Genomic DNA, 27851 nt, shown 5'->3' with positions numbered 1-27851 from the left:
TTTTAAGAAAAACACTGTAGCTGACAGTTTCTGATTTTTTTTTACTCTCAAAACCCCCCCCCCAAAAACTTCAGGTTCTTCATAAAACGTTTTGTATGAACTACACTTTTAGAATACCCTAATTTTTTCACTTTTTTTTTATTGATAGTTATTCATTTCAATGTCTCACTGCACTCTGAATTAAACTTTTCAAAACTTTTGACTCATGAAAGTAGCTACCTTTAGTTGATTAATCAGCTGAACACAATGGGGTTTTCTTTCTTCAATGGAAATCAGATCAGTCTTCAGAAAGTTCTCTCCAACTCTGTTGCAGAGGTTTTCATATATGTGTGGCACTTGTAGGTTGCTTTTCTTCCACCGTGGTAGCAGCTTTGGTTCAGGGTGCCTCTCACCCTGGATCCTCCAAAACAGCCTCAGGCCATCACACTTCCTCTTTGAGGTTTGTTGTCACACACTGTGGCACCGTCCTATGACTTACTCAACGGCATACAAAGATCCTGCGCTAGTACCCAAAGTTTCAAATTTACCACTCCATAATACCGTCTTCCAGTCTTCAGTAGTCCAGTGGCAGTGTTCTTGGCCCAGACAGGCCTTTTTGTCTTGTTATGGTGTCTGGCTTTCTTGCTGCAACTCGTCCAGTCAAGCATGCAGCTTCTCTTCACGTTTAAAAACAAGACTACGGCCACTATTCATCTGTGCTTGAAGCTGTTGTCCCGTGAGCAACTGATGATGCAAGTTGTTAACTCTCAGAAACTAGAATTCTCATTCTGTTGTGGCTTTGCGTCGACGAGACCACTTCCCTTCACAGTTTCCCCCAGTTTCTGAGAGTCTCTTGCTGCTGAAGGAAAACTGTACTCACTGACATCTTGACTTACTTTTGAAGTTCTCTGTCTATGGGGTTGTACAGCAGGTAATCCAGAAGAGCTTGAACATTTGTTGGGATTAGTAGCACCAACTTTCAAGACTTGATCAACCTTCATTGCTGCAGAATATTTTGAAGTTTTAAACTTATTTATTGTTCCTTGAAAAACACTTAATTGGAAAATACAGAAAAGTATGTTATTTAAAAAAAAATTTTTTTAGTAACACTACCTTTTTTTTCCTGGCATTTCATCACTTATCCTCCTGCCATTTCAGGCTATTCATTAGACTTGAATGACTTGATTTGCAATAAATAACTGCAAAAATGGGGACGTTCTAAAGCATTTGACCTGTATTTTGTATACAGTATATTCAATGTGGTCATTTTTACACGTACCAACTGAAATCATACTCAGCGTTCTGTGGCCTCTGAACTAAGCTGTTTTGACAGACCTGGTTGAAGCCAACGTAAACATGGATGCCATGCAGGTGTTTTCTTTAGATTAGTAAATATGTGTGTGAGGGTGAAATAGAAATGTCATTACTTTAATCTGCTTTTCAGCCACCCTCGTTAAAGGCTGGTATTATTATCATGATAATGCTGAAAATGCCTGTGCTTCTGTGTAATCCATGTAACAAGGGCTTAATCCCCTTCTTTTCTTTTGTCAGTATAATTACCAATAAGTGCACAATGGGGGGAGGGGGGGCTGAAATGAAGATGTAATCAGATTATATCAAATTGGTATTTATTTAACTTTTAGCCGTGTTTTTCTAGGATTCTCCCCATAATACTCCAGATGACTGAACGTGGCTCAGCATGCAGCAGGATACAAATTAAAGCAGTCAGATCATCAGATACTCAATGAGCTTAGCTACCCCAGCCGGTTCAAATGATACTATGCCTGTGTTAGTTTTTATTTTTTGTAATCTTTGTCGGGCAAGTGTGCGATCTCTGTCTGTCTGTGATTGTCTGCAGTAACACATTCTTCGAGGTGAAGTCCATCTCCAACCAGGTGTGGAAGTTCCAGCGTTACCAGCTCATTATGACCTTCCACGAGCGCCCGGTCCTTCCTCCACCCCTCATCATCTTCAGTCACATCACCATGGTCCTCAAGCATCTGTGCTGTCGCTGGCGCAAGCACGACGATGACGAGAGGGACTATGGACTGAGTGAGTCAAGTTTTCACAGCTTTGTTCACAATGTGGAAAAAGTTTTGTTTAGCCATTTTATGTCCAAACTAGATTAATTCTGTATGTATTTCATAATAGTTTACATAGGATTTGTGAATAGGAGTGTTGATATTACACTTTAAATCTGTTGTTTGTGACACTGTAACATTAGCACTCTCAAACTCTTTGATCCACAGAGCTTTTCATCACAGAGGACGAGCTGAAGAAAGTCCATGATTTTGAGGAACAGTGTATCGAGGAGTACTTCAGAGAGAAAGATGACAGATTCCACTCTTCCAATGACGAAAGAATTAGAGTCACTTCTGAAAGGTCAAACATGATTTTGCCTACTTTCTGTAGAAAAAAATCTGTAAAATACATAGAGGGAGCATATTTCATCTCACAATCCTCAATATTTTTACTTTTCTTTCCCTTGTTTGACAGTTTGATTGTGTCATTTAATCCATTACTACTTCCATGTCACATGCTATCCTACATTTAATTCTCTGGAAGAAGATGTGCACATATTTTTGCATTTAACAACCGCTCTGCCCTCTTTTAGTCTATATTTTGCAATAAACAGTCTTTTAATTATCAGCATTTGACATCATGGTATGGTTTTGTCAAACAAAATTTAACCAAAACTCAAACTGGGTATGTAATCATCAAGTTTAAAGGTGGTACATTAAGTTGATATGGTTTTAAGGAACAGACATGTAATAGTATCACACCTTATTTGCAGTCTGTATGAGTGATATAAACGTAGTCACACTGATGTAGGACAAGATAAGGCCATCTTCGTCCTGCTCCATTTTGTCATTAATGAACTGAAGTAATTGCACATGTTATTTGAAGGTTATTTGGTTTAGTTTATGTTTTTCATATTGTGTTTCTGTCTATCTTTTACATTCAAAATTCAATCACTTTCCTGTGTTTGAAGTGAAGGTTATCCATATCCTTTCCTTTTTCCCTTCTCTCGTCTCAGGGTGGAGAACATGGCAATGCGTTTGGAGGAAGTCAATGAAAGAGAACACTTCATGAAGGCATCTTTGCAGACGGTTGATATTCGTCTGGCACAAATGGAGGAGCTGATTGGACGTATCGCGGTGGCTCTGGAGCGCGTGACCGGCGTGGAGCGCGGTGAGGTCAACAAAGTGCGTTCCCGGACTTCATCTGACTGCACCGACTCCGCATACATCCTCCGCCACGCTGAGTGCCCAGATGCAGCATACATCCTCCGCCAAAGTAGCTTTAACAGCACAGAGGGGAATGCTTACCGCCTCCAGGAGGCACTGGAGGGAACAGCTGAGGGCTCCATGTCCCCTCCATCTCCGACAAGCATGGCTGCACGGACAAGGAGCCACTCGTTTTATGTTGGAGGCCGTGGTGCCGAGCGTGGGAGTAGAGCTGAACGAGCTGAAAGCTTCTTCAAGGAACGTTCCATTAGTCTCCACCGAGCCAACAGTTCTCAGTCGGTGTCCTCATCTGCCGCCCCCAAGGAGTCTAAGCCCCTCCCACTGGCGACGCTGTCGGTCTCCCAGCAGCACCGTCCATCATCATGTATTGATATATATGTCTCAACTTCTGAGGAGGTGGGGCCCGCCGAGGTCTTTCTAGATCCTCTGCGTGTGATCCCACCGCTCCAGAGAGACTGCTCGCTACAGTCGGATATCATGGAGACGGTGCTGCCCGGAGGCCGGGAGTTCAGCAGCGCTGCCACCAGCGGTCTGGGCGACAGACACTCGGAGGGTGGTGTTGGCAGCAGTGGGACAGCTGGAGCTATGTTTGATGACAGTGCAGCTGCTGATTTGTCTTTGTGCTCAGCACACCTCTTGCCAGACACCACCTTACCTCTCTGGGATATGGAACCATCCCCACCTCCCTCAGCAGGGCCGCTCGAACGCTCCAAAAGCAGCCGCTACCTCTCTACAGCAGGCGCATCTTTCCTGGATGAGCCTAATCTGGTCAAGTCCCACAGCCTCATGTTCACACCTCGGGGCTGCTATGGGGGGATAGGGGCAGGAGTCCAGGTAAAGGCGGCAGAATACACCAGCATCACTGACTGCATCGATACGCGCTGTGTCTCCACTCCGTACACCCCTGTGGAACGCTCACACTCGCCGGGGGCCTCCACCTCCTTCTCTTTCGATAAGCCGACAGACATTGGCTCGTCTCACCCAGAAAGAGAGGCAGAGCTTAGCCACACAGAGTCTGATCCAGAGGACCCCGAGGACCTGATTCCAGCCCCTGATACCCCTCATTTAGGGGGCCTCGGTGGGCCCAGTGGGGCCCCTCTCTGCTCCCCCTTCTCCAGGCTGGAGCGGGCAAATAGCTGCTCTTCAGACGACTCCCATCCTTCCCTCACACTGGCCCCTCCGCACCGGAAGAGCCTGTCAGTGAGTGAGAGGATGGAGAGGGGACCGAGTCTGGGGGCAGATAGGGGGCCTGGGCCTGGGGGGCGGGGCCTGGTAGGAACCAGAAACCCCTTCCTCAGGAGCAAGTCTGGAGCCAGGCCTGATACAGCCAAGACTGACAGCCTGTCCATGAGGAAACTGGCTACTCCATCAGCTTTTCGCAGTTTCGACAGACAAAACTACACGTGACAAGGACACATCAGTGCACTCGCACACTGTTAGGACCAGGGAAGAAAACGGAAAGGGCCAAGGGTAAATGTGAAGGCAGGGTGAGGTTGCCCATAGATGCTGATCTTGACCAGATCTACAGTTTTATTTTTATTTTATTTGTTTTTTAAACTGAAATAAGAAACGTTTAATGATGGACAGTATTGAAGGGCAGCTTCACCCTGTCTCTTTTATCAGTGTGGAAAGACACAGAAAGCCAAGGGGTCCTACTGTACACCAATCAAAACAAAGAGCTATGAATCTAGACTAGTTTTTACCTCTTGTAGCTAAGTAATTCTCAGTGGGGTGTTATGGCCATGGAAGGTGTATTTGTACTGTATGTCTTCCACCCACCACCTTTACATCAAGTAGGCATCTTGTCACTGTGTTACATCACATATCAGTCATGCTAGTCAGACAAAGTATACCGTTACTCCTAGCTGCATTCAATGGTAGACTATGTCAAGTCTGAGAGACAAAGGGGGAGAAGAAAGAGACAGCCACCTCATTTTGTCATTTTGTTTTTTGAGCATTTGTCATTTCTACATAAAAACATGTACTTCAAAAGCATTTTACTCTCTTCATATAATCCTAAATCTTACTTGTCAGAGCTCAGCACTAAAGCGGACAGGAGGAAGCCCACTTATCTGCTTATGAGCAGCAGCAAGTGTTTAGGCTACGAATGATATCTGTAACATGGCAACAACTTACCTCTAGATACACATACACACCAATCAAGTGATCATTGTTTTTGGCAACATTAACTCTTTTTTTTTTTCTTCCCCATTTTCCAATTTGTAGCATCAGAGAGGAAGTGTGTAACATGCCAGTCTGACTGAAAGTTACACTCACAGAAATGTATTTTGTGCATTTAGATATCAGCAGAAAGTACTGGGAAAACTCCCGTCAGCTCATGCTTGATGCTCTTTTCGGAGGCATTTGTCACGTGGCAAGAAGGCAAGTGAGCGTCGTCTCTGCTTTGAAGACCAGTGAACAAGCCAGGGGTGACGGCAGAGGAATTTTGTGGGGTAAAAGTTGATATTTACATTCATCTCCACACACACATTGAACAAGAGTGAAATCCGACCTATCACCAGGAGATAAACACCTGAGCCCGGAGAGCTTTAACAAGTGCACTTGCTAAGGGGGCAAGAGGGTGCTGTGAAGTGGCATCAGAGGCGAACTTGGGCGAACCTTCTTTGCCCACACCTGACACCAAAAATCTTTCCACTCTACTAATCGTAGCTCTCTTTTTAGCCTGGCCCTCCTCCTGTAGTGTTTAGTAGCGGCATTATTTTGTTAATGCTTTACACCCACATACAGCCGATGGATCCGTCCTTTATTGATAACATGACTGTCATTCATTTTCATCTCTCCTTTACTTTCTTTATTGCATTAAATGCAAACAGCTGCGATGAGAGACTTCAAATTAAAGCAGCATCCCAATGACAATGTTTAATCATATACAGGTCACAGAGGTCCTAAAGAAAATTTAATATTTTGGGGGGGGAAAAATAAGCTGTCAAATATATGCATTCAAGCTGAAGTTTAAGAAAGGCATGCATTTTAAGTGACACAGAGGAGGAAATGTGTGGTTCTCATCATCAAAAGAAGCCAGATCAGTGTTGAAATTATACTTTTCTTATATATATTTTTTGTTTATTGTAATGGGGGAAAAAATCTGCAGAAGAAAATGTCTTTCTTTGATAGCTATGTATAGATAAGATAGCTAAACGACAATTGAATCTTGATTGATTTTTAATGTTTGTTTTATATTTTCTCACTTTTTAATGGTTCAGTTTAATCATGTTGCATTCATTTTGAGATTGATTCTATTTGACATTTTCTTGCTCATTAAGGATAATTATAGTAAATGCCTGTTTGAATTTAAGAAAAAATATTTATATCTTCTCAGTGATATTTTTGTCAGATTTAAGTATTTTCTAATCAAGCTTTTAAATTTAATAAAAAAAAAAGATGACCATCTACATGCACTAAATGATGATGTATTATATTATTTATTAACTATAGAATTGTCTGATATACTGTACATTGAAAACATATTTAAAGTATTTAAAGTAGTTTTTATTGTATGTTTTATCAAGCAGCTTAAGAGAATTTTCTAATGTTGACATGGCAATACAAATTTGCCAGTATACCAAACTTAGGGTGCCTTTTTGGCATGAATGAAGTATGTGGGGGATGAAGTGATTCGAACACCCGTGAAATTTCTCACCATTGTCTTTCCTTCTCTATTCATAGAGGCCAAATATCAGTGGTCATTTAATCATAGATGTTTTGTGTTTTCTTTGGACACATCTGATGTACAGAGTGGGGACATTTTGAAGATTGTATCATTGCATTCAATTTGTTAAACCACATTTAAGATTGCATCGAGAGTAAATAACTTTGTAACTGGAGAAAAAAAAAATATTGCATGTGAAAATGAGACCCAATCGTGAGGACCAGTCACTCTTTTTTTGTTTCTCACTTGATGTAACGTATCTGATTTATCTGTGCCACAACCCGACATGACGAATCAAACAACCAGACTGTTAAAATGCCTCCATTGTATACTTTGTCACAAAGAAAGAAAAGGTGTTTTACAATTCCTGGAAAGTTTACTAAACCTCATAATCACAACGTCAACACATACTGCAGTGTCAATACACCTCTGGTATGTGGTTCATCAAGAAGGGAGAGATTCAGGAGTAGAACACCTCAAAGGCATGTACAAGTCAGTCAATAAAAGATCAGATTTCCTCAACAAATATATAAGTTACTGTATTAGATTGGATTAGGAGATGAAAGGTTGACCCCAGGTCAGTGCTCAGGGACAATACTACCACAGTGATGCAAAGTACTAAGTATATCATAGAGTCACAGTGGAAAGAGAGAGAGAGAGAGAGAGAGAGAGAGAGAGAGAGAGAGAGAGAAACAGAAGAGAAAGAGAAAGACTAAGTCAAGATTTGAGTGAGGATTGTCTTAAGAAGTAGGTGTTCTATATAATCACTGTGCTTTTTGAGTCTAACCCAGAATTTTGGGTTCATAGTGAAACTATATTTTGTGATTTATGTCCTTAAAAAAAGGCAATATCATATGGATGAATGTCTTCATGGCTCAATCGTAGTTTTCAACAATATGAATAGGAAGGAGGGATTTATTTTTTGGTGTTTTAAACCAAAACATACTTTGTCAAACCAAATGGAAGTGAGCTGAGTTATGCTCCTACTGCCCTGCACAGCTGGGGCAGATGCGGGTTAGCCAAGCAAAGACGGTGCAGCTCACCTCGGTTTTGCATGGCGAAGTTAAAAAAAAAAAAAAAAAAAAAATCAGATGACGGTGTTGGACTTAAGGTTTCGGCCCTCCTGTTGGAGCTATTCTGATGGGAAATCCAATTATTATTTTGTAATTTCTTTATCCTTACAGTAAGGAGTATAAGATAGCTTACATGTCCATGGCATGTATGTACTGGTATGTACATGATTCTCCAATGGTTTTGTGATATGTTGACATGGCTGTTGTGGCGGGTGTTGATTGGACATGCGCTTGTGTGCGTTTAAGTTATCCAAACATGCAGATGACACCGATAAGTAAGGAGGCATGACAACACAACCCAACAGAATCTCATTGTACAGTATTTTTAAAAATATTTTTCACACTATGTCTTACGGTTTTAAGGAATCATGATAATCATCAGATTTGCTTCCCTTCTATGGAACGCTGGGACTCATAAAGCTGAAGAGAGTTTCACGCACATGTTTTTTCTGCAATAATTACTGATGTTGTTCAACTACAGGGGACGCGTCCCTCTACTGATCACACTTTATTTAATGTCCTTTTAATGCATGCAGTTCTTCCACTCAGCGTGTACAGCGATGACCTGTAATGATGACTGAGAGAAAGACAGAGAGAGAGTATAATATGAAATCAAAGTAGTGAGTATTTGGATGCAAATACAAATCTGTATTCTTCAATGTGAATAGGATCATGTCTGGCATGCATTGTTAAATAAACAGTTAAATAGATTGATACTCTTCTTCTGTGTGTTTTTTTTTTTTTTTATTGCATCTTCATCTTATGCAAGAAAAGTATGTGCCTGATTTGGTATTGAAAAATATTGTCTGAAAATTCAGAATTAGGATATTTGATTTGTCAATTCTCACCTTTTACTGAGCTGTAATATAAATAAGTTCATTTTAAAAGAAATGCAAAAAGTCAGTAGATTTCATTCAGTTGAAGATGAGTTGCATACCCACAAAGATAGATCCATTATCCACCAATGTGGCTTTGGGCTCATTTTGGCTGAAAATGTCTTCCGTTACTTACGGTCCATTGAGCCAGTTGTATAGTCGTAGTTAGAGAAGCAAACAGACCGTTGCTGGTTCGCAGGTTAAGTTCCACTGTCACTGTGGTTTCCTGAGCAGGCCCCTGAAATCTCACTCTCCAGTACTTAAATCTGAAAAAATAAATAAATAAATTGGTTTCCTAACATCATGAGTGAGGTCAAACTGACCTGTCTCGTGATAGTGTAAACGCAGGTCTCATGATCTGGTAGTGCGTGAGTAATTGAACAAGTGGTGCATTTGTCTTCACAGTGACAAGGAAACTATCATCAAAGGATCCAAAAATAAAGCTGTGTAATAACAGTTTGGCTGGCAGATCGCGCAGTTTTAATTAATAAAGCTTTGGAAAATACTTCAATACATCAAGTTGGATCAGTGACTGTCTGATAAAGGAGCGCGTACATAATTGTAACTGAATTAAACAAATGGGCAAGTGGTGGATGTAACTTTACTAAAGTCCTTAGAATTCACCTCCACTGTGTCCCTCCTTCATGCAATCTATTCAGCCACTTGTGCCACTGTCCTATTGTCATTGGTTTTAGATGATCTAATCCTGTCTAATCTTTCCAACCTTATATATACTAAAAAAAAAAAAAGACTGGAAGGTCAACTTAATAGGAACAGAAACTGTAGTACTGGATGAACACGCATTTGACAGTTTGGTCTTATGTGGTTATAATCAGCTTGCTTTACTCTGCCAGGTGTTTCTGTGATCTGTGACAATATCTGTTCCCATGTGACATGTTTCAAGCTGGCAGCGCTTTGTTGAGCTTGAAATACAAGCGTGGCCTCAGAACAACAATCATGACTGGGCTGAGGGGTCAGCTATGCCCACTTCACGTGGAGGCCTAGGAAGGAGTGTCACTGAGGGTCCTGCAGCACCCCCTGCCAGGTGCTGGAGGACCTGCATACATACAACTTCATAACCGGTAGGTAAAAACATGTACAAAAATCATGCAAACAATATTACTGCGAACAAAGCGAGTGTACAAAAGTAAGCTTGTTTATCTAGAGCATATTTTCATTACATTTGACCACATAGGGATGCATGGTGACATACTGGTTACAATTTCCCACGCTTTCTCGGTGGACTTTACATGTGAGTGGGTTTCCTCCAGTTTTCTCTCACAGCCCAAAAACATGTATGTGAGGTCAATCGTTGGCCCTAAAATTGCCCCTAGGTGTGAATGTGAGTGGTTGTCTGTCTCTGCCCTGTGATCAACTGGTGACCTGTCCAGGGTGTAACCTGGTTAAATGGAATTGGCTCCAGTGCTCAGCAACCCTGTACAGGACTAAGTGGTACAGGAGACAGATGGATGGGTGGACTACATTTCATTAGTGAGCAACAGTAGCTTGTGATTTTAGTTATCATGGATGTACAACAATTTCCCCCAAGAAACAATCATTTGAAGCATTTGGTACAATAATCCTACATTTCCCACAGGTTCAGTACCCCCTGTGCACCCACCATAAACAATTCTCTGGATCCAGCCCAGCTCTCCTTAAAACAACTCTGCCCTGCTCTGTACATTTGCCCGACTCCCAACAAATGACTCCAGCTGTTAACCATCACTGCAAAACACATAAAACGATAAAGCCATACAATGTTGAGCCATAAAATAATATTAAAGTAGTTATGGAAAGACATAAACCTCTCCTTCCTCCCCCTCCTCTCGTTGCTGTTGAGATGTGAGACGTTTGCTGCTGTGTGGTGGGGTGGCCGGGTCACTTTTCAACGCTGAGGCAGAAACACGGCATTACATTTAACTCAAAGTGAACAAGGTGTAAGAAGAAGCTCGTGACAGTAGAACGTCTCCATTGCAGGGGGTTAATGACTGGCCAGGGGACCGGGCTGTTATGTCTGCAGTGCGCACTGCTGCCTATCAGTCTGCACTGAGAGACTGAGCTGTCCTGGACTGGGACTACCAGTCTGTCGGCTGTGGGGGTGTAGTGCAAGACACACACACACACACGCACACACGCACACACACGCACACACACACACACACACACACACACACACACACACACACACACACACACACACACACACACACACACACACACACACACACACACACACACACACACACACACACACACAGACACGGGGGAGAGAGAGAGGTGCGCGCGCCAGCCTTGGTGCGTCAGCTCCCACGACGCACGTGGACGGGAACATTTTGTACCGAGGTTTCTGCACGTGCCTGCTCCGTCCTCTCGGCTACGCCTCGCGCACGCGCCGGCGCGCAACGAAAACAAGCTAATCTCCGCGGTGTCGTGTCAACGCAACAGCATATGACCCAGATGTACCGTGCACTCTTGAACTCTTGCACTTTAGCGAGGAGGGAAGCGGGGAGAGGCCGGCCGGAGGAGCCGCGGAAACGCCTCCTCTTCCCCAGAAATGTTTACGGCTCGGCTGAAGGGGGAGTGAATGAGGGGGGGTGGGGGCATACGTGCTATAAGCGTCCAGACCCTGAACCGAGTTCCTTTTTTTTTTTTCTTTTTTCCTGGAAATATGGGAAATCTGCAGGGTCGAGGAAAGAGGGGATGGTGTTGCTGTACAGTTCTAGCAGGAAAGAAGACAAGAAGTCCTGGTACACAACAAAGAAAAGCACATTTCATTCTGAATAAAACATTTTTCATGTCGTGAGAATGTTTAAGTTAAGGGATCTCGATTAATCTGCTTGAAAGTAGTGACTCACTGAAGTATGAGCCGAAACTAAAAGGGCATTTATGCAGTTGTTCATCAATAGGCGTGGCATTTATTTTTGTATTGCTTAAGTTTGTGAAAATACAAAAGCTACAACTCTGTGTTGATCTGCAATTATTTCCCATGTCAATCTCTGATTTCTCTATGATAGAACCTCAAGCAACATTAAACAATGTTTTCTTCTGCCCTTAACATTCTGGATACAATCTGAAGACATTATATGTTGACATACGTGAATGCTGTCTTTCAGCATGCCATGTAGAACGAAAAACAATATCAGCTATTGTACAAATGGCGTTGGATGGGTTGTCATAAGTCCAAGTGCTGTGAGGACACATGAGGCCTCTGCTAATTTAGGATCAGCCATGGTTGTGAAACTGGGACACAAAGTCAGACCTGTCCACAGCTAAAGCATAATGGCACACAGTTGCTGGATTGATTTCCAAAACATGCCCTACTCTTAGTGACACAGATTGTTGTGTCATCTTTAAAAGGCTGAGCTGCCAGCGCTTATTAAAGTCAAGTGGCAAAAAAAGCTGTTGTGCATAAGAGTTGATGGCGATTTGAAGCTCATAAAATAAGTCAGTGAAGGATGAAACTGTCAAACTTTTAATTCATTTTCCTGTTATTTTATTAACACAATTACCACGTGTCACATGTCAGCAGCTTTTCACACAGATGATCTTAGCAGGGTCTAATTGTAAAAACGTGTATTTATTTATAATTTACATAAACGTCAGTAAAGAATGGTATTGTTACGCATCACATCAACTCTGTTCAATCCGTTCATGATATGTTTCTACAAAATATCTCGAGCCAAACTTCTATTTAGAGCTTTTTGCTGAAACTTCAAAATGCCAGCGTTGAAGTCTCCTTTTTCCCCAGTTTTGTTCAGTACCTGAAGGCAACATCAGTGTGATCCCTCCTGTTCCGGACCGGTCCAGGACTCTGATTGGTCCCAAGCCTCATCCATCACTCCGCTGAAAAGGCAATTCCAAAAAAACCGAGTCACGTTTTTTCTCAGCCAATCACGGCGCAACTTTATTATGACACCGTGGGATTCCGCGAAATTGTTTCTTGGAGTTGGAAGAAGTGCCGCTCTCAGTAAAATAGGACAAGTTGACGCATGTGTGGGTGCGCACAAAGGCGGCATAGGCGCAGACACAATAGTCCGGTGGGTAAAACGCAGTGTTTTACTGAACGTCTGCTCGGGATAAAGGTTACGGTGGGATACGGAGCGAAGGAGAGCCGGAGGCCGATTCAAACCGCTATCTTTCCTGAGGGGGGAGTTTATTTATCCGCCCTGCAACCTCAACGAGAAAGCGCAGTCTTTGCGGAATAGTCACATTGAAGACGACACGTGTGGATGATTAACCACATGTTTCCTGGGAGGGCTGCGCTTTGATCGCTTTTACTGTGATCGGATTCATTTTGTTTTGTTTTGGTCTTTTGTTTTGTTTTTTAATCGGACACGTCGATCTCCTTCACCAGCCCCGGACCCGCTGCAGGTTTGTCATGTCGGAGGTGGATGTCTCTGCGGATCGCGTCCCCAGCCGACCCCCGGGCCGGACAGAGGACGTGCTGAAAGAGAACCCGGAGAACAGGACTTTGCTCATGGTGGCAATGATTTTACTGGACTTGAACAAATGCAGCCCCGGTGGCATCAGCGCCGGAGGCAGCAGATGCTTGGGGGGCGGCGAGGCCGCCGCGCAGGAGAAGGTGGAGCGGGGGGGTTGCCGGTTGAACGCCGGGGACAGTCGGGGCGCGCTCGTCCCCAAACAGCCCCGGAGCAGGAAGGTGGTGGGGGGCCCGGCGAGACAGGAGTCTCCCGAGAAGAGGCACTGCTGCCCGTTTACCGGCTGTGGGAAGATGTACGGCAAGTCGTCCCACCTCAAAGCCCATCTGAGGGTCCACACCGGTAAGCGTGTGTGTGCGTGCGTGTGTGTGTGCGTGTGCGTGTGTGTGTGTGTCTGTGTGTGTGTGTGTGTGGGGGGGGGGGGGGGGGGGGGGGCACGGGGGCTCGATTCTGTTAACTGTTCTGCGTCACTTCTGCCTCCCAGCACTAAAGGAAGAAAAAAAGAGCCATTGCTGGCCCTCCCCTCCCCATCCCGTCATATTGATTTATATGAATTAATAAAGTGATCTTCCACATAACAACCAGGCTTACAGACCGCGGCGCCTCTATGTGCCTCGAGGAGTGTGACTTGTGAGGGGCCACATGTTCCTGCCAATGAATAACAGATTATAGGAAAGGTGGCCCCATGAAGCGGCGGTGTGGGGGGGGGGGGGACTATCCGGACCATCCGGACCATATTGGGCCAGAGGCAGGTCGACTCATCCTGGAGAGGCGGGTTTGACGTGTTGTTGACACGCAACCAAACCGTGAGCAGCACGTACCGCCCTTATTAGTGATGCTTGAGACTGTTGAGGTGTGATTCATCATGACACATAATTTCAGAATCTTTATTTATTTATTTTTTTCTAACTGCGTGGACATAAATCTGCACCGTACGTCTTACCCCGGCTGTGAATGCCAGTACACAGAGCTGTATGGAGCCTCACAGGTCACTGCGACACTGTTGTCCTCACACGCTCGTGTCCTGAGATAGAGCCCCTCCTGCACCACTACTTCCGCATACGTCATCATCCCCGCCCCCTCATGTCGAGTTGTAAACAAGAGCGGACATGTGGTCAGCGTAGCACGTGGAGGAGGAGTTCCTCTGTAACCGTGTTTGAATTAATTTTTTATTTTTTTATAGCATAGTTTTCACAGAGCTTGACTCACCATTTCCAAATCAACATGTTCTTATGCCCTTCTCAGAAAATACTGTTTATGCAACTCATTCCGCGACTCCCTCCCTGAACCTTTGTTTTTTCACTCAATCTTATAATGCATCTGTGCTAGATATTCTTATTTATTGGGCGACTGTTCCGTTTTCATCTTTTCTGTGTCTGGATTCATTTGTATCTTAAGCAGCTATAGCTATCTCTCCACATTCCCAAGTCCATTTTCCTTCCAGATGTGGAAAGATCTCTGTGATTTAGAATCTGTTAGGTTTTTTTTTCTTTGCTATCTGGGAACGCTGTGTTCCCAGAAGTTTACATACCATGATACCATTAAAACCACTGTACAGTATACATTACTTCATGAATGACTATTTGGAAGAGTAATGCATTTACAATACATTTTCTGAAACAAACAAAAATAACTTCTCCATTCAGTGTTTTAATAGAGTATAGAGGAAACAAAAGTGATAAATAACACAAGAATGCATATAATGGCTCAAATCTATGACTATGATTATATTAGAATATTTTACTATTTCTTTATCAGTACCACAGCTGGAAAATGTCAGCCCTACAACTATGAAATACGTTTTAATGCAAAATCACAAGTGCAACAGTTACAGTTGTTACAGATAATATAGAAAAACATCCAAGATAATAAGATGAGTGGATTTGATTTTTATTAGATTGGCTCACCCCCCCCCCCACCCCCCACTCATATTGATATTAAATACAGCAATTCTACGTAATTATATCATTTTAATAGAGTACATGAATATAAATGCACATAAAGTAGGAATACATAACTTTATTCATATACTATATGACTGCTGTCATTATTGATATAATATTGTGTACTGATTACACAACATGCTTGTGTTTCCTCAGGTGAGCGGCCTTTTGAGTGTACCTGGCCAGAGTGTGGCAAGAAGTTCTCCAGGTCAGACGAGCTGACGCGTCACTACCGCACGCACACGGGCGAGAAGCGCTTCAACTGTCCCATGTGCGACAAGTGCTTCATGAGGAGCGACCACCTGACCAAACACGCCCGGAGACACGCAGGCTTCCATCCCAGCATGCTTCAGGGCTCCAGTGTGGCAAAGAGACGGCGTTGCTCCATGTCCATGTCCTCCTCCGACTCCGGAGACCAAAGCCCCGTCGGGGTGTGAGACCCGCCCACATACTGTACAGAATAAACGTAAAGCCACTCTAACAAGCAGACACAAACACAGACACACCTGGATGTGTCGCTGACACAAATCCCATCAAGTCAGACGGCTCAACCAGCCAGACCACAATTCACAGTTTTTTCTACTGCACACTTCCCGTTGTGTAACAGCAAGTAGAGACCTCCTCAACCTGATTGTAGTTCGGCTAGAACCTCCTGCCCTATTACCTGAAGTGACTGGTATTTATTGAGGGGTTATCAGGGTCTGTCAGAAAGTAGCTAGAATTGTTTTTATTTAATGTTCAGGCTCTTTTTACTCAAAAGAATTTGCCATCCAAGTGGTACAGTTATGGTTTCCATAACGACGCTACACATTCTCCTTACATCCGACTAGAAAACAAAATCCTCTGACTGATGTAATGATAGCTTGTTAGGTTTTGAAAGTAGAATATTACTACTGCACTAAAATCAATCTGTACAGTTGCTTCTTAGTCCATGAAAAGGCGATTGTACAGTATAGTAGTATCGTGTATATAGATTAAGCAAACTACCTTCTGAATGGATGCTATGCTCAGTAGAGTGTAGTTATTAGAGTTTAAAAATTAGAGTTATTACATATAGAAATACAGAGCTTGGTTATTTAATTTTATATATTTGGCTATAGACTTGAGGTATAATCATGTGTGTTATCAGTTTGTAAGCAGTGCGTTATTGTGTTGAAACATACATGTTGTAACATCAGGTTATATTTGCAGAGAAATGCACCAAAATATGGTTTTACAGTGCTTTAGAGACCATAGTGCATGGGAAATTACATTTCAACTTTTTGTATTGTTGGGTTTTTGTTTTTGTTTTTTGTTTTTTCAGGCTTGAAGCTTGCCAGTGGGGCAAGTGAAACATAACAGGGTAAAGCCTTTAAATAGTAAAGTCGGAACTTGACTTCCTGTCTTGCAGTTAAGGCGCTACAGTCTTACGACCACGATATTGTATGTCAAGTAAATGTCTGTGCCTTTTCTGGTGCATCTGCAGCACAGGACAGTTTCTACATTTTAAGCCACTCATGGGTTTGTCTTGAACTTCGCGGTCGGGGGACCCGGGTTCGATTCCCACTTGCGGAAGGAAGGGAATCCGGAGTCAAAACTAGCCAAGTGCAGGTTGCAATAACTTGCTGTGGCGACCCTTGTAAAAAAGGGAGCGGCAGAATAGACGCTTAAGCCGAGTGAAAAACACTACCTAATTGAGCCTTGTTGACACTTTTTGTTGCTCTTTGTTGATACTTTACAGATTAATGACTGTCTAATACCAACAGTGCCAGCTGCTGTACACTGAAACCTGCTTTTTGTTTGTCTCTGGACTGCATCTTTTTGTCAGGGTCTTCTCATGTGGTGTGTAGTTATATCATTGTATTGCGACGCCCCCTGCTGGTGACATGGAAGCACAACATTTCTCACAACAGAAAATCATAAACCTCTTTTTTTTATATTTAATTAATTTGTGTTGCATTGTGAGGAGTGTCTTTTTTTTGTATTTGTTTGTTTTGTGAATCAATTAATTCCATGATGTAGCATGTTTATATATATTTCTTTGGTACCATGTTTGCTTTGTTGGTTAGGTAATCTTTTTATAATCATATTAATGGGTCGTATTAATTAAGGAGCCAGATACATTATTGATGTGGACTCTTCATTTTATACTTACGGATATTGCATCAAGAAGCCCAAACAAGTTAAAGTTCAGAGTTGATAACTGTGTAGGAGGAAAATTATGTTTGTTGATTGAAAATCCCTGTTTTCTTTTACTTTTTGGCATTACAATGACTGTGATTAGATGCTGGTGCCTTTCGGGTTGAAGATCTTTCTTCTGATGCTACTGTACTGTAATCAGGGAATGTCAATGCAAAACCCCATGTTTATTGCAATACACACAGCTGTATAATAATTAATGTTCAACAGTTTTAACATTAAAATTATAATTTTTCCTTTCTTTCTAAATTGCTTACTCATTTGTCCTTCCATTGCAACAGTTGCATGAATACAATACTACAGATGCCCCTTAATAATTCAGACAAACATTGAAAAGTCAGTTTCAACCAATGAGATATATTAAAATCATCTTGATTTGTCTGACATATAACACAAAACTATAAGCAAAATTTATTTTTTAGATATTCAGTTTATGTTCAATACATTTTCAATATATTTGTTTTTCTAGATACCTGTACATATGTGAACACAGTGAGGTAAAACTGTTTCATTTGCTCGATGTTTATTACCATCATACACTGCACATAACAATAACACTGGTAAATACTGTAATGTACGTGTCTGCAATACAAGAAAAAAAACTTTTAAATGGATTAAATGTAAAAAAAAAGGAAAGTAAAGCAACTGCATAAACATCAAATGTTATCAAAAAAAAAGAAATAATGGCAAAAAATACTAATCTTTTAACTTCTCTGTACTTAAGGCATACTTGCAATGGCAAATTAATTGATCCAGAGGGGAAGAACGGGGGTAAATGTTGATTTTAGTGCTCCAATTCAGCGATCCTTGGATGTTTCAATTGCAGAAAGATTTCCATCCTATCAGTCGTATGAGAAGTAGAGATCATCTGAGTCAGTGTTTTGTCGTCGGCGGTCTGTGCGCGTGTGATGAGAGCAGGAAGAAAAGGACGATCTCTGAGGTCTGACCTTGTGTGCTCGCTGTTCTCAAACATTGAGAGAAGATAAAACTGATGACAGTAATACAACTCAGCGTGGTGAAAAATCTATCTAAAGTTCCTCTTTCAGTTCCTTTGGCCTCGATAATGTGAAGATCATGTGAGCATCCCAGAAAGGGGGGGGGGGGGGTTGGGTGCAGTGATGTGTAATCTTCCCTTTTGACACAGTTGATTTTGGCTAAGCCACTTCAGTGCTGTGCAGGAAGGAGTGCACTGATGTGAGCTCCAAAAACGTGCAAATTTAAAACAATGGAGTATGTGCAACTTGTGTGTTCATACGAGTTTCTCCTCAATCAATCCAACGCACTACAGGTTGTTCTAAAGCCATCCTTACTCATTTATCTTCAAACTGTGTGACGCAAACCATCTCAAGTCCGTCGTGTGAAGAGAGAAGAAGTGTTGAAGGTGGCGTGAGTGAGTTGTAATGACTTAGCCTGTGCTACATAACAACCCTGTACAGTGCAAATTATTCCAGTACCACTTCCCCTTTATTAGTCAAGACCATCGTCCACGCACCGCAAAAAATCTGAACAATCACAACGATTTCTCCAAGGTAAAAAAAAATGTAAACAAACAAAAAATGGCTTAAAATAAATAGAAAAAAAAAGAATAAATTTTTTTTTATACAAATTTCAGGTAAGCAGAACAGTTGACTCAGCAGTTATGATAATGTTTCCTATTATTCAGAGATATTTTAATCACTTCATGGCATCAATCGTCTTTTCATTGATGTCAACTAACAGCAGTATGTTGCATCACATCAAGTGTACTTGGAGAATAACTCTCAAACACAAGTGTACGTCCTACCATAGGAGGAAACCACCGCTTTCCCTAAAGTTTAAATACATATTCTTTATTCTCACACATTCTCCTGGATTTTGAACCAAGGTTTCTCTCTGTTCGTTTGATATTTCTCATTATGGTCATAGCACTTTACTGTCTTTAGAATATGTTATCGATGCCTGGCTGTCGCCAACCCCGGTGGCGAAGTAAACTCACAGCAGATGAAGACGAGGAGAGGGGGTCACGTTGTGTGGAAGGGGGCAGGAGATCAGAGGGGCGGGGTTACTGTATTTGACAGGTGGTGGAGGAGGTTGCCTGGCAGCACATGCAGGTGGGGTTAACAGATTTGGGCGGGATCAGATCCAGGTCCTCGTCATCCGGGATCTCATCAAGGCGGTAACCATCTTTCAGCAGCTGGATGTTCAGATCCTGATTGATTTGCTGGGAATGACAGAAAAGGCAGAAGAAGAAGACGTTTGTTAAAGCAGTGGTTCTATTGTCCAAAAACAGTGAAAGGCGGCAGGAAGTGCTACACAACTCCATGTAAAGATGACTTTGCTATGAAAAAAATCTTTGCCACAGGATTTGGTCAATGGATCAAGTCTAAACTTTTCTTCTGTGTGACGCTGAAACATTGAAGCTTGAAACCTACTTCTTCTGCTGGACTTTTAATGAAACTTTTTATTTATTATATGAGTTTTAGTTAAGTTTTTTTTTTTGTTTTCTTTTTATTAAAAAAAAATGTTTTTTCTGTCTTATCAAACTTAACAATATTCATCCTATTAATTTGTCACGGAGGTAAATATCAATTTATTTCATAACAAATGACATTCAGTTATCCTCCATCTAAATTCTATACTACTCTATTCAACTCGGGGTTGCAGGGCACTGGAGCCCATCCCAGCTGACAGCAGTTCATCACAGGGCAAACAAAGGGGCAGATGAACAGACACAGTCACACTTATGGGCAACTTAAAGTAACCATGAAATCCCTGTGGGAGGAATCTAGAGCATCCAGAGAAAACCCACATATACACATAGAGACCTCAAACCCCATGCAGACTAAATCCCGGGACACTGTTGCACTGATGTGAGCGTGAGATTTGAGCTTTGTGACATGTAGTGTCTGTTAGATGACCATCAGAGGATGGTGCAATGTGGTCATGAAGGGATGGACTTGGGGAACCGCATCACTCGCAGGCTGTGATCTGATCTGGTACTAAAGGGTGGAAAGTGTGCCAAGAAAATATCCCCCACATCACTACTCCGCCAGGAGCAGCCTGGATCATTGAAACAAAGATGGATACACGATTGTACGCTGTTTACACCAATTTCTCCCCCTACAATCATCAGACCTCATTAGACCAGGCAACATTTTTACAAACTTAGCATTTTGAGGTTGTGAGCATTTGGAATAATGTAAATATGAATAAGGTAATCAGAGAGTGTATGTCTCCCGATGTAATAGAGAGGCAAGAAAGGTGTTTTGTTCAGGTGATTGTACATCTTCCACCACATTAGCTGATCCATGACAACACTGTTTATGCAGAAACAGGTCATTAGGTATAGTGAGAAGGGAAGCTGTGGAGGTCGGGAACGTACAAGGGGACACTGGTGATGAAACACATGACGTGAATGCGAAGGGAAGAAATCAAACATGTTGACTGTAAATACTCTGAGGGTCACGGTATGTTGAAGAGAAGGTCTCCTGGCTGAGCCACGTGGCTTCTCTCACTATAGTTGGTAATGACTTACAAGCCCTTCCTCAAAGTCACCAAGAAAACATACATGAGGACGTTTCTGTCCATGTGACTTGGACCAGTTTAAAGTTACGGCGGTAACCATGGTGAAGTGAGATCCAGCACTTTCACAGATGGCTGTGAGTTTCTCTTGGGGCTTTGTTGTGAAGTAACAACTGGTTACTCCTGGTGTGAATTTTATTTCCATCAAAGATATTCTTTTGTTTGCATGTAAAGTAAAGAAAAAAATATTTTTCTTAAATGTAAACACTAATATTGGCTTTTCGACAGACTGCACTTTACAGCAACAACCGCAAAAACTTGAGAATGTTCTATTCTTAGCCCAAACAAAGCCTCAAATGGGTTACGCAATTTAGCCTTAGCTTATTATTTTTGGCAACATGGTGTCATTAAGATCTGAGCACTTGAGAAGTATATAAATGACAATACAATATATCCACAAGCCTCGACTGAACACAAAGTGTAGGAATCAGGATTCCTCTGGGGAAAATGTGCAATGATGTCTCTGTGATTTGCACTTTTATTGGCAGCAGAGTAGAAAACAAGATTTGCCAGAACAGAGAGCCTGAGATTATATTTCATTTGTGTCTCGTACACATTTGTGTGCAGGTGCATCTGGTGTGTAATCGTGCACTTGCAGGAAGGGCGCACACCTCCAGAATTAACATGGACGAGAGAGATGGAAATATTCGAGTTAGCCTCGGGACTGTATTACAAAGGCTCGTCTCGTTGGCCCTTTGACAATTGAAATAAAAATGGATGTGAAGGCATGAATTAGATTGTAAAGAAGAAAGAGGAAGAAGCACACATCTCACCTCTGCAGATGAGTATCCTGATGATGAGTATCTAGACATGTCAAAATCATCATCACTGAAACAAAAGAGAACCACATAGTCGTATATTATTATTTGTTTATGTGCCTGAAAAAGTATATTAAGTTTTGTATTAGCGTGTTAATGTTTACCTGTCTGTATCTAGGGCCACCAAGGGCTTCTCATCAGGGCTCTGGTCTAAAGAAGAATAGCCTTTATTGGGCACTACCAACCTGCATGGAGGAAGTACGAGAGAGAAAACAGAAGTAATATGTTCAGGTGCTGAACGGGGGCAAAAACAGGGAGAGAAAGAGGCAAGGCAACTTTATTTGTGAGGCATTTCATAGCAACAGGTGAAATTAAAAGTACTGAGACACAATTTAAGAAGAATTACTGTAAAAATAAATTAAAGCTACAGTCAAGCACGTTGCTGCAGGTTGTGTTGCGTTGGTTCTTGGGTGGCTTCTGTTTGCTCACTAATATCATGGAAGGTTATGTGGTTTTTGCAGGTAGTGTGACTTTTATTTCACAATCGGTAGTGATTGAGATAATTATAACTGACAGCCAAAATTAAACCATTGTTTTCAGATTAATTGTACCCAACAGTAAGGTTTGAATAGTAAATATGGCTTCACATAACATAACAATGTCAACACCATCTATATTTATTGCTTATTATCATTGCTAACATCCTTTCAATGGCTCGAGTAAAACAGGAACATTTTGTTCAAACTGACAGTCATTAGCTGTGCAGTTTGCTTATTTGATAAAACTGTAAAGCTGCAGCCGACGCAGAGAACATCAAAATGTTCAGGGACTAAGTGACACATGTCCAAAAAGAAAAGAGAAGTTCAGAGAAATCAGAGAAGATGTTGATGATGTGGAAGCAGAGTTGGTGTATGACAGTGATAAAAAAAACAAACACAACCATGATGATGATGATGATAAGTTATATAGCCCTAAAACCAGACAAATGTCACCCCCTGGAGCCGTTGCCTTTATGCTTACAGTCAACCCTGCTTCACCACAATTGTTAGGGTTTTGGAAATAATATCACTTAGAAGCAATTTCCACGTCTCGCCTCTCAAAACCAGACATGCGTTTTGTCACAATACACACAAGCTTCCTCTAGTGGTACGTGGAGGCAAGTCATCGATACATTTTTTTCAAATAAAACATTTTTAAAAAACAGATTATAATAATAATCGTACCAAACTTTGAATGAAAAAAATCTCAAACAAATGAAAGTCACATTCATAACATGAGTAAAAAGCTCATAAGGAAAGCCTCCACTACTGTGAGGTCAGGTCAGACATAATAGTGGAGAGCTTGTTTTCTCAGGTGGAACACACTGAATAGTTTGAAAACCACTGATCTATGATATTTGGTTAAGAGACATTTTATAGGTAAAAATAAAATTCAAGCGTTTCAACTTGTCATGTCCTATTGTGCTTTATCATATTTTGAGGTGGTCGGATTCTGAAGTTACTTCTCAGTGGATCTGACAGCAACAACACAGACCTGTGAACGGCGGTGATGTGATGGTGGTGAAGGAAAAAAACAGGAGGAACAACAAGCGAAACAACAAGAGTGGTGAGGTATGTTGGAATAAAAAAGTGGGGCCTGAAGGCACCATCACACATGATCTCTGGTAACAAGAGACTTTTAACAGAGGTCTAATTTAAAAGCTCCTACATCAAACAAACCCTAAATCAATAAAGCTATTTTTAGGTGGACCACAACAGTGGAGCCAGTAATCAAAGTCAGCAGAGTGGATGTTATGTGACCGAATGATGAAGTCACCAAAAGGCATCTTTCTGTATCAAATATAAAATCCCTCATCTGAATAACAAACCGATAAAGTGAAGTGTGATAGTGAACATTGAAACCCATTGGGTCCCAAATAAGACTTCTTGTCTTTAGAGGCTCGTGTGTTTATTGTTGTACTTGGGTTAAAGTGAATTGCTTGAGAATCGCGATGATTTCTAACCTAAACCCTTTCGCAGCGCTAAACGGCCCAACAGCTAACTGTGCAGGTGCAGAACTCACGGACACTGAAGTGAGTCTAACCTCATGTTGGACTAGATCCATCAGGTACCAGCTACACTGATGTGCCCCGCACAGCTGCAGCCAACGGTTCTACGGAATAACGGTGGATCATGTTTTGTTTTTATTTAAAAACGTTTGCTGTAAAGCTAGATATTTTCAACTATATATATTGTGTATCACACGACTTAACACACAAGTGAATTCACTAATATTAACACTAAAAATGTGCAATGTTATGACATTTACACACACACACACACACACACACACACACACACACACACACACACACACACACACACACACACACACACACACACACACACACACACACACACACACACACACACACACACACACACACACACTATATATATATAGAGGGAGGGAGAGAGACAGGAAAACTTTTGCTTTCTCTAATGTATCTTACGTGTGATGTGGAACTAATCATTACAGTGGAAAACCATTTTAAATACCATTTTTGATGGTATTTCAAACTTTTTTTTTACACCATAAATCCCCTCATACACAGAAAAAGGCCTTTCATTCTTGCCACTAACTCAAAGATCAGTGGGCTCACTTCTTACCGTGTTCGGGCCATGACGTTGTTCTTCTTTGGCTGCTGGTTGACTGGACTGCCTACAGTGTTGCTATTCTTCAGCGAGCCCTTCCGAGCCAGGTCTCTCTGTTTCTCTGTGGAAAAGATACAAACAAAGGGTTTATTTTTAAATGACACACAGTAACTAGTAGATGCACTGTTAGCTGAAGTCCTCACTCTTCAATTAAGACCCATATGACTTAAATTATATGTTATTATAACCTTATTTTAAGATTCTTCAATAAATCTGTTGTAATTAGCAGATGTCTGCTCGACAGTCTGTCACATCGACTGTCAGTAAATGTGCCCAGATTTGACAACAACAAATTGGTATGTCTCAAAGACACTCATTGTAAAGTGTCATTTAATGCTACATTGGGTCAGATTTGACTTTGTGAGGTACTTGATTGACACAAATCATAAAGTGTAAAATGTGGCGTCAGCACCGTTTCGGTTCATTGAAAAGTTTTTCTTTACTGGTAGGGTGACAGGAAATCTTGTATCACTGGAGGGGAGTGTTCAATTGTTTGTTTTAAACACAGTAACAAATAAAATGAATGCATTCAAGGAAGTCAGCATCCAACATAAAATACTCTGGCTTTCTTATTTACCCTTGTTTGATTTTCACTCCATTGACAGATGACCAAAGACGTGTTGTTAGTCAAATCTGAACCAGCAGCAAAATAAATTACATTAACAGCACAAGAAAATTAGGCATCTCATTGATATTAACAGCACGATAATTCTTGGTCCATGAAAGTGTCTTAAACAGACACCAAATGGAGATTTGTTGCTCCATCTCAAGGTCACAGACACAAAAGACATATTAAGTAAGTACTTTAGGTTGTAAAACAACACACATAAGCAGCAAAAGGACCAATTTAATAAGTAAAAGTATAACAGCTTACTGGTGCTCCAAATCTACAATTGAGCCCATATGAAGTGAACCTCAACACTGGCTCATGTACTGAACGTGTCGATGGGAGAGTTCAATTTCAATTTAAAATGCTCTTGGTTCTAAAATGTGAGTATAACAACTGAGGTAAGAAAAGAAAGTGCTGCTCTGGACTCTGTCCAAGGTGCTGAAATGAATCTTGAAAAACTGCAGCTCTTCATAAACAAAGCAAACCTAATTTGTCAGTCATTAAACAAGCTTGGGTTGGAGATATATTTTGCCTTCAATAACATCTTTGTCACAACATATGCTGTATGTTGTGACAAAAGTATCTGTGGGATAGATCCCAATGGTGACAAAAAGGATGAAGAAATCACATATAGCATTTCAGGTAGCAGCAGAACAACAATGGATAAACAACACACATGATGTAAACATTATCCAGGTACCTTGTGATCCTGTTCGCTGTCTAATGCAATAAACAGAGCGCATCCCATAGCTTTCTTACAGAGTTTTAGATTTACAGCCAATTGCACAACATGCTGATTCACAGAGATAGACACTAAGGCCTGCAAATGCTGGAGCTCTTACTCACCTATTTTCATCTGCAGAGGTGAGGGCTTGTAGTTGATAGTGACAGGTTCCCCCTCTCTGGTGTCAGAGTCTGCCTCTGAAGCCGTGGAAGAGGCCGGGTCCTGGAGACACAGAAGGTATAGGACAGAAAAAAAAAACATGGAGCAGGAATGCTGCATTACTGTGTCAACCATGAATAATTAATGTATTTTTATTTTTTTTCTATTTGCAGAGAACAATAGCCCACCAACACTATGCCAAAGCAGTGTGAATAAATAGTTTGTGAATACTGAACTTGGCAGATCCGTGATGTTCCCACGTGGGAACGTCTCAGTGTGGGGGTGGGAAAAAAGAACTACCATAGTAGGTACATTTTATTGACTACAGAGCAACATTAAGAGGGGGGGGGGGGGGGGGGGCTTGATGGACCACATGGGGCCATGTGGGTGGATGGAGGTGGAGGGAGGCAGCAGATCAGACTGGTCAGGGTATCTGCTCCGGCCACGGGCAGCAGAGGCCGCCCCGCAGGCTGCAGTAACCCCGGGCCGCGCTGCAGGCCACGGGGCGCACCGCTGGACGAGCCGCAGCCGACTCCCGGCGAGACGCGCGGCTTTAATAACACGTCGAGCAGATCGTGACCCACTCGTTGGTCCTCTGAGAAAGAGGGAGAGAGGGAGCGAGTCGCTGCATGGATGCTGGAGGGTGAAGCAGCCGTGTTTGGGATGGGAAGCCCGCTTCCGCCAGACATGACGGACGCCGCAGGCGCAACACGGGAGAAACACGAACAAAAAACACGGCCGTCTGTGAGCAGATCGACCGTCGCGGTGCCGTCGAGACGCTTCACTCTCTGATCCGTTACGGGGAAACTTGCTGGAAACGATCTGTGGGTGCACGATCCGGTAATGTTACACATGTGACGGGTGTGTGACGAACGGCAGGCCTGACACACACACACAAACACACACACACACACACACACACACACACAAAATAGAAAACCCACCACACTGACGATGCCATTTTAAAAGAAGTGAACACAAACAAAAACACCGGGTCGCCTGTGACTAATAAACAGCGCACTGATGTGATTTACCAGCGGCTGCATCTCCGCCTGCATCTCCGCCTCCTGCACCGCGCTGGGCACCTGGAATCTGTCTATCTCCTCCATCATGGTGGCCGCGAGCCTCCGTCTCCTGCGGGCCGAACCGGAACCGGGGCGCAGCTGCTTTCCACGGGACTGGGTCCGCTCTCGGGTCGGCTACGATCTCTGAAGCTCCCCGCTGATGAGCTACATCCCAGCAGGCAGGATGTCGACGGTGGTGTGACTGGCTGGATGGGTGACGACGACTCCACCACCCACTTCCGGGTGGGAGACCCCCAAGCTGCGGCCCGGGGACTCGACGGAGGTCCATAGATAGACAGATAGATGGATAGCTAGATGGATGGATGGATAGATAGATAGATAGATAGATAGATAGATAGATAGATAGATAGATAGATAGATAGATAGATAGATAGATAGATAGATAGATAGATAGATAGATAGATAGATAGATAGATAGATAGATAGATAGATAGATAGATAGTTAGATAGATAGATAGATAGATAGATTCAAGTTTGTAACTAACTTAACTGCAGCAAGACAACTGTCTTTATAAATTACACATAGTCAATTATATGACCTACATAATCAAATTAAATTCACATCCTTGTTGAAAGGTGATATGTATTTTTCACGTCTCAGCTTAAAGTTGACTATGACTGTGAAGATAGTTCACATCAATAAAATATGAACTGCAGGAGAGATGGCATTTGTGGACGTATTTCTTAAATTGCAAGTGTTGAAATTATCTTGAAAAGCACGTAGTAAATATTTTCTGCACACTTCTAGTTGGCACTTCTCACCATCTCCTCTTGTTATGCACACTATTTCGTATGTGAGTGCACATAATTCCCAAATATTTCTTACTCCGTGTGTTATTGTGTGCTACTACTCGGT

At 42.1% G+C, this 27851-nt stretch overlaps 3 protein-coding genes across 8 annotated transcripts in view; 2 read left to right on the top strand and 1 right to left on the bottom strand.

Moving 5' to 3' along the window:
* Window positions 1-4634, top strand: part of trpm3 (transient receptor potential cation channel, subfamily M, member 3) — a gene marked incomplete at both ends in the record, with an annotated part of 151527 nt that extends 146893 nt beyond the window's left edge. For all 6 annotated transcript variants that reach the window (XM_080498788.1, XM_080498789.1, XM_080498787.1 and 3 more), the window contains 3 exons: window positions 1838-2031; window positions 2229-2361; window positions 3017-4634. In XM_080498788.1, coding sequence (XP_080354914.1) covers window positions 1838-2031; window positions 2229-2361; window positions 3017-4634 — 1945 coding nt within the window. The remainder of the gene's footprint in view (window positions 1-1837; window positions 2032-2228; window positions 2362-3016) is intronic.
* An 8221-nt stretch (window positions 4635-12855) lies between these two features.
* klf9 (Kruppel like factor 9) lies at window positions 12856-17577 on the top strand. The gene is made up of 2 exons (XM_080499695.1): window positions 12856-13626; window positions 15384-17577. The coding sequence occupies exons 1-2, from the start codon at window positions 13224-13226 to the stop codon at window positions 15662-15664; spliced, it is 684 nt and encodes a 227-aa protein (XP_080355821.1). The 5' UTR covers window positions 12856-13223; the 3' UTR covers window positions 15665-17577.
* Window positions 17578-18062: 485 nt separating this feature from the next.
* fam219ab (family with sequence similarity 219 member Ab) lies at window positions 18063-27137 on the bottom strand. The gene is made up of 6 exons (XM_080500190.1): window positions 26945-27137; window positions 25874-25973; window positions 24373-24478; window positions 21889-21969; window positions 21740-21794; window positions 18063-19605 (listed from the first exon to the last, which is right to left on the bottom strand). Exons 1-6 carry the CDS (start codon window positions 27020-27022, stop codon window positions 19447-19449), a joined length of 579 nt encoding a protein of 192 aa, XP_080356316.1. The 5' UTR covers window positions 27023-27137; the 3' UTR covers window positions 18063-19446.
* Window positions 27138-27851: the final 714 nt, after the last annotated feature.

Source organism: Blennius ocellaris (genome assembly GCF_963422515.1).
Source record: "Blennius ocellaris genome assembly, chromosome: 7".
In the NCBI taxonomy this organism is placed as follows: Eukaryota; Metazoa; Chordata; class Actinopteri; order Blenniiformes; family Blenniidae; genus Blennius; species Blennius ocellaris.
The sequence above is the reverse complement of the archived record's forward strand: the minus strand, read 5'-3'. Positions and strand labels throughout refer to the sequence as shown.